This window comes from Cibotium barometz, chromosome 27 (genome assembly GCF_041138505.1).
Source record: "Cibotium barometz isolate CiBa-2024 chromosome 27, ASM4113850v1, whole genome shotgun sequence".
Lineage (NCBI taxonomy): Eukaryota > Viridiplantae > Streptophyta > Polypodiopsida > Cyatheales > Cibotiaceae > Cibotium > Cibotium barometz.
The window spans coordinates 38,215,137-38,222,987 of NC_141072.1; the positions used below are offsets into that span (position 1 = coordinate 38,215,137).

At 38.3% G+C, this 7,851-nt stretch overlaps 1 protein-coding gene across 1 annotated transcript; it reads left to right on the plus strand.

Annotated features, from left to right (window-relative positions):
• Positions 1–424: 424 nt before the first annotated feature.
• LOC147623367 (ras-related protein RIC1-like) lies at positions 425–3,989 on the plus strand. The gene is made up of 8 exons (XM_086821518.1): positions 425–534; positions 2,427–2,499; positions 2,614–2,661; positions 2,759–2,806; positions 2,994–3,065; positions 3,179–3,334; positions 3,421–3,524; positions 3,652–3,989. The coding sequence occupies exons 1-8, from the start codon at positions 521–523 to the stop codon at positions 3,743–3,745; spliced, it is 609 nt and encodes a 202-aa protein (XP_086677644.1). The 5' UTR covers positions 425–520; the 3' UTR covers positions 3,746–3,989.
• Positions 3,990–7,851: the final 3,862 nt, after the last annotated feature.

Below are 7,851 nucleotides of genomic sequence, written 5' to 3' on the forward strand. Positions count from 1 at the left end.
TCTTGGTTTCCAAGAGATTATGGACCTAATTACAAATTTGACATACTAATGGGGGCATAGATTTATTATGAAGGAAAGCGATTCAGATTTGGCATACTAATGGGGGCACTTTTGGATCTTTTGAGATTTTGGACTTGTGAGTACAGAGTACATATCTCCTTAGCTGAGGCTAACTATCATTTTTATAATTATAATGAATGCTCACCTGGTTCTAGTATCTACACATACAGACACCTTGCCGGAAGAGCAGGCAACATTTCTTTATTTTTTTATTTTTTTATTTATTTGCTAGGAGGGTTTTAAATGGAGGGGGGGCATTTCTTTTTATTTGTTCCACCCAAGCAAAGAAATAAAAAATAAAACATAAGCTTAATCACGATTATGATCACAATCATAAAGTATTAATCATGATTATTAGGATCATAACACAAGTGAGACATTGATGTCATAGCTGTCGGTCTTTTCACCTGCAAGATCGCCATCGCCGTCGGAGCTCTCGTTTACCGATTTCTCTACAGACATGAATCCCGAATAGTGAGTACACCTAGCGTTTTGAAACAAGGTTTTGTCGTGTTTCCCGCTGTGCTATGGATTTAGGGTTTTCTGCAGTGGTACGTTGTGAGGATTTTCTGCTTTGGCTCATGGATTCTCGTGCTTAGGGTTTCCTGCCATGGCATATTGATTCGCTCTCTGTAGGGTTTTCTGCTATCGAAAATGGATTGTCGTGTTTATTGTTTCCTCCATGGCATGGGGGCTTCTGTCTTTGGGGTTTTCTTCTCTGGATGAGGACTTGTTTTAGGGTTTCCTGCCATGGTACATGGCTAGGATCAGTGGACTCCTGGTTCATGCCAAGAGGGTTACTAGGGGTCATGTGATGAATTCTCATGTTTGCTTGGTTTCCTTCTGTGGCATGTATTAGGGTTTTTGGCTATGGTTGCTCCCTAGTGCGATACTCTATACTTGTTCTTTGTAAATTTGATTATAGAAGTTATTTAGATGGCGACGGCAGCCTACAGATTTACGGATGCCGATGTTGGTTCTTCCAGTGGATCCCCTTGCCGGCAACCTATGGACTCCCTTGCCGGCAACCTACGTACCTTAGTGAATGGGTAACCTACCCAAGTGCCAGGCACCCTGATTCTCCATAGCTTTATCACAGGCTTGCCGCTCTGCAATGTTGCTCACAGGCTTGCCCACTAGCCCTGCAATAGGTCATACAGCATTAGAAGGCCGTTCAACAGCAAGCAGGCAGCTTCAATTGAAGGAATGGATGGTTAGGACAGCCCCAAAATTGGCCGTACAGGTTCTTTTAACTTCATGAATGTGGGGCGCCTGGTTTATAAGATGAATGCCCTTTTTACAATGTGCCTGCACATCACATTAGTAATAACCATATCAACATCTCAATTGATTTGAAATAGGTTTGGGTTACACTTACCACCTGCAAAGCCCATGTGAAATCACACGTTAGTCTACAAACAAGGTCAAGCATGTGCACCCTTGGGAGTCTGGTGTAACGTTAGCAGGCAATAAATTTCCTCATTGGAAATTCGTTTCTCATTCATCGAACAGGCAGAGTATCAGTGCACAAACAAATGTCAAGGACAATATCCCATCTTCCAAAGCTTGTACTAAATAAATATTTCCAAGCAAGGGGTCAAGCTGGTTACGACAGCCTTGATTAACTGAATTGTGTTACTTGTACATCTGGGTAGTAGTGCCAGCTGCATTTTGAATCACTGTTTGCGGAGTGTTTAGGCAGTCAGGGGACTCACGTTTGGTGGGCAAGTCTCTCCTTCTGGTTGTCTGAACCTCTGGCAGCTAGGATGGTTGTGTCAGATGTGCAATTTCCCTATGTGCTTGTTAAAAAGATGAGCTGGATGATGATAAATGAGCAGATGGCATCATTTTGATGGCTGTGCTTGCAACATGGTAAAATTGTCAGAGCTGCATGAGCTGCTGGTTGTCTGAACCTCTGGCGATAACAATGGGTGTGCCAGGCATTTAAATGTTTTGTTAAAAGGATGAACTGGATGATAGGGACTTTCTGCATGAGATGGCATTGTTTTGATGGCTATCGTGCTTGCGACATGGTAAAATTGTCAGAGCTGCATGAGAAGATGACCTTACAAGGAACATGAAAGAGCTCTCCTTGTCACCTGCTAGAACAATTGGCCTGAAACCTAGATCGCCTTTAGTCTTCTATTTCAACCAATGCTTCAAATACCATGAAATTGTGCATCATTCACAGATGAACAGTAATAAGGTGCCTGATTGAAAACATTGTTAATAAAAAGGCTTTGATTGGAATGCAATCTTCATGACTTGAAAAGAACCATTACCTTTGTAAGGTTTCTTGAAAGGAAGTGTCTCAAGGATGTCTCATCTTATCAAGAAGGTTGATCAGCTTTCTGGTGTTTCTGCAGTGATTACCTTTTCAAGCTTTTGCTGATAGGTGATTCAGGCGTGGGGAAGTCGTGCCTTTTACTTCGTTTTGCAGTAACAGCTTCTGTCCTTGTGTTAAATCTCTTTGTCAGGTTGATGTTGTGAGTGCACCTTCTTTTGGTGCAGTGAATTATCATGCCATGCATCTAAAGCAAAGGTTTTATTCAGGATGATTCATATTTGGAGAGCTACATCAGTACCATAGGTGTGGACTTTGTGAGTTTTCTTGTGTACCCCTGCTAGACAATGCTGCTGATAACCTGTCGTTTGAAGTTGAAATCTGTGTATAATTTTCTTGGTTCTGACACTACAGAAAATCCGCACTGTGGAACTGGATGGTAAAACCATCAAGCTTCAGATTGTGAGTAGAGTGACCTGAGACTTTCTCTCTGTTTCCACTGCATGCGGGTCTGTTGATATGGCCGGGTTAGCATGATGAGTTGCACATTCAGGACTAAATATAAGCTTAACAAGATCTTTCTCAGAGTTTGGGTAGTTGACACTGTTAGCTGCTTTATGTTCTGATACTCTTTATTTGGATTATGCAGTGGGATACTGCTGGTCAAGAACGATTCAGGACAATAACGAGCAGTTATTACCGGGGAGCCCATGGAATAATTGTATGCATGATCTTGTCTACGTGGTCTTTTTTGCTCGGCCGAGTCTACTAACCTCTTCTTTCACTTTGCAGGATCTTTGTCAATAATGATTCTCTTTTTGGCCAATTTTCCAGATTGTGTATGATGTGACTGACCAAGAGAGCTTCAATAATGTGAAGCAGTGGCTGAATGAGATAGACCGTTACGCCAGTGAGAATGTGAACAAACTTTTGGTGGGAAATAAAATCGATCTTACGTCCAAGAAAGTTGTGGACTCTGAAACTGCCAAGGTGTGAGATGAGGGCACAAAAGTCCTTTCACTTGCGTGCTGCACGAGGTGTGGCATATGCTTGAAATGTGTTGTGGTTTGGAACAGGCTTTTGCTGATGAAATCGGCATCCCTTTCTTGGAAACGAGTGCAAAAAATGCGAATAATGTTGAGGAAGCCTTCATGAGGATGGCTGCTGAGATCAAGAACAGGTATCCACTAATCAAATTGCACTTGTTTAGCATTTTCTTTTACAGCTTTCTCCGGTGGCGTAATAGCTCAGTTTTCATTCACATCTGCATGCTGCTGAAGTTTACTTTCTCATCTCCCACTCTCCAGAATGGCCAGCCAGCCAGCTATGAATGTCAACAAACCAAAACTTGTGCAGATGCAGGGGCAATCCCTCTCGCAGAAGAGTGGCTGCTGCTCTTAAGTCGTCTTTTATAGTAGGGATAAGCCTTGTCACTTTGACTTGACAGCATTTTAAGCTTTCAGAAATTACTGTCAGCTGTATAGTTTCTATTTTAAGGTACTGTAATGGCTCAAGTCAGTTTGAAATGAAGATACTGGCCCTTTTCTTGGGTGTGCTTGATGTGGAGACATTGGATAGCATTCAATTTTACATGTAAAACTAACTCATTCTTTTGAAGCTACGTAAAAGTGTATGCTTTAGTCCACGCAGTGAATTCCAACTAATTTCTTTTTTTTTTTTGGTAAGTTTGGGAAATAATTTGAATTTTTAATGAGTGTGTACGTTTGTTATTAACTCAATTAACAACACAACGCATTAAGAAACAGATTGATATGTGTGGATCTGTGCTGAAGACGCCACACTAGGGGCTGAAGAGTGGCCGGTCCCCCCTTCAGGTTTCTTTATTACTGAAAAGGAATTGTCAAGTACAAAGCTTTGCAGGTACTTGGCACTTGAATTACTTGATTTCAAGATAACAAAATACAATTATCCACAGTTAAATGCCTATTCGAATGATGTAGCTGTCCGCTAGCCTTTTCTCTCTGCGAGTTGACTACAAGGCAGGCCTTCAAATATTGAACCTCTGTAGGTCAACTACATGGCAGGCCCTTAAGTCCAGATAGCTCGAAACTCCGTCATATTGGTTAGGGGCAAATCTATATGGTAAGTCTTCTTTTAGACTACACACCATGATTGTTGGGAACACGAACAAAGTGTATAGTCAACTGCTCAATGCGATTGACATCTTGGTTAGTGGCACATCTATAGCAGACATAGTAGCACGAGGAACCGAAGGTCATTGTTGGACGAGGTCCATGCAATGCTGCTCCAGCTCCTCCCGTGCCCACTTACACTGGCAATGCATCAGATCATACATTCAATATATTTCAAATTCCAGCCATCTATCATATCAAGATCTAAGTACATGTTTACACAAGAATATATTTTTATTGTTCACAGAAGATTAGATCTTTCACACCAACATAAAGTAGTCGTATTTCATATGTGAATTAAGGTTGAGGATTTCCTTTAAGCCCTTCAGATCCAACTCAAATATTTGATGCTTCAAGTAGAATGATCAAGAAATGCAATGGTTTTCGTATCTGGACCAGTTCAAAGTGAGACAAATTTTACAAATGCTAGGCCCTTTCTTACTCCAAAATAGAGGAAAAATTAGAATTTAGAGGATGCCCTCAATGCTGAAGCTCTTTGGATTTTTTTAATTTAGTTTTAATTATTAGGCTGATTGTATTATGTAGTGTAAGAGTCCTTCAATGAAAGTTATTATGGTGTTTATTGTGTATTTAGGTATAAGAAAACTAGGAGGATTAGCATGGGCTCAAAGAAGTGGTTGGATGGATCAAGACCAGAAGAGACTGTTTTTGAAGAATTGTGATCACATGGATATCGGAGTGCCATAGCTGAATTTTGTTTTTTTTAATGATAATAAGCTCATATGAGACCTCTTGTAACATAATGTAAATTCATCACTCTTGATTTTCTCAATCTTAATGCTTTATGTAATATCCATGAATGATATTCCCTAGAGACACATTTAAATTCTATTATAATTAAAGCTTGGATATAACTCATGATAAACTTCATATCTATGTAATTTCTGCCTAAGAACTTGTTAGGATTTCCCTAGGTTTAATTGGAGTGGTAATTTTGTATAGGAGTCCCTTGGCTCTTACACTAGTCCTTTTGTCTCTCTGTGTGTGTGGGAGAGGGATGAGAGGGGGGGGGTTAACCCAATGTTGAATTCATGTCTCTTAGCTCTACTAGTAGTCCTTTTGTGTGTGTGTGAGAGAAGGGGGGGTGAAGGGGGGACTACTAGCTCTACTAGTAGTCCTTTTGTGTGTGTGTGTGAGAGATTACCCAATAAAAAGTAATTTTCATGAGAGAGAGAGAGAGAGAGAGAGAGAGAGAGAGAGAGAGTGTTTAGTGGAGCTATACTATGTGCATCTACAAAAGACAATGAAACAAGGCTTATACTTGGGTCATCATAAGTTTTTATAGAAGGGTAGATCAGATAAGGGGCACATAAGATTATAAAAAATACAAAAACCTAAGATAGGGGCTTAAAATGTTAAATCATAAAAAATACAAAAACCTAAGATAGGGGCTTAAAATGCACACTTAGACTAAAAATATAAAATCATCAAAAATACAAATACCTCTTTTCATAAATGACATCCTCTCACTTTCTTGAAAGTTTTTGTTTGATCGAAGATTTTTTTTCTTCCCTTAGAGAGTGTTTGGATAATTTTTAAGGCCTTTATAGATAGGCCAAAATTTATAGCTTTACTTTTGAAGTTACATAGTTGTGGCGGCAAGCGAAGGTAGGGTAATTCAATAGACCCAGCTTTCATATATGTTGCATTTGGGTTTCATATATTGACTTAAATATGTTTGAGGAAAAGGATGCTTACTTTACTCATTTGTGTAACTAAGTATATCACATATAGTTTTAAGGAGAAACTAGATACTGTTATGGATAGAGGAATTCTGATTGTGAAGGGACGAAAATGTTTTTTTTGTTGTTGTCATAGGTAGTCAATTGGTAAGGCTACCACCCATAGTTGCTTTTTGGTGGGCATCACGCTTGTTTTTGAGCATTTTGGTTGTAAAATACTTGCAAAATTTTAAAATGTTTGTAAAAAATTACACAAAAATAAAAAAAACTTTCTATATTTCACCAAACCCTTCAATTTCTAAGGGCAAGGGTGCTCGTCAAAAATCAAGCCTGCTACCACCATTTAAGAGAGACATTTTGGGATCGGGTGGGAGGTTCAATATTTTACCAATTTCATGGCCCACCAACCCAACCTGCATTCCCTCTTAAAATTTCATCACTTTGATTTGCTTGCTTGTTTGTCCTTTGCTCTAGCTAGTCTTGTGTGCCCACTCTTGCATCCGACACAAATTGTTATCAACATGCAAGGCCATTAATGTCTCTTGCTCCATAGCATGGCGCACACAGTTTGCTGAGGTTTTGTTGAGGTGAAGACATCTTTATGCTTGAGGTCTCTTGCTCCATAGCATGGCACACACAGTTTGCTGAGGTTTTGTTGAGGTGAAGACATCTTTATGCTTGAGGTTTATGTTTGTGCCCTACTTTATGTTTTTTTATCTTGCTTGCTTTTTAATGCCCTTGTTTTGGCTACCTAGGTTATGTGGTTTTTTTTTTAAATTTTCTTGGGGAAATTTCACAAGTTTAATTTTGATATTTGGCCTCTTGCCCATTTCCCCCCTCTTCAATTATTGCAATAGGCACTTGCTGCCATGGAGCATGAGACCTTAAATCTATACTATATATAAAAAAGACTGAAGTCTTTTTTGACACGTGTCTTCAAAGAATGCAAAGTGCGGGGGGGTGGACAAAGAGCAGGGGACAGAGAGAGGGGGGCGGGCCGCAAAGAGAGAGAGGTGTCAACCCTGCCAGAGATGGGTGAGAGCTGACTTATTAAAATAGTTGACCCTTAAATGAGATAGAACAACCTTAACAATCTTAAATGATGTGAAGAGAAGTGTTATTAATTATATTTAAGATTTAAATGATATGACAACAATGATAATGCTTTAATAGAGACTTAATGTCACTATCCAACATTATTCATGTTAACTGTTAAAATTTAAACAATAAATAAATAAACAAAATTAAAAACCATTATAGATTTATTCAATATAAAAATAACTTATATCTAGTATGATAGTTGTATATATAAATATAAATATATATAATCAGTATTCATGTTAGTTGTTATAATTTAAACAATAGATAAATGAACATGTATAGTAAATTATAAACCATCATAGATTTTAATCAATATAAAAATAAGTTATATATAGTATGATAGTTGCATATATATATATATATATATATATATATATATATATATATATATATATATATATATGTATGTATGTATGTATGTATGTATGTATGTATGTATGTATACACTTGTACTTAAGTATTTAAGTGGAATTTTAGAAGGAAAATTATGTTGCCCATTGACCATTTGTAAATTTGTCAAAAAACTTTAATAATGAAGTGCTCACAATGT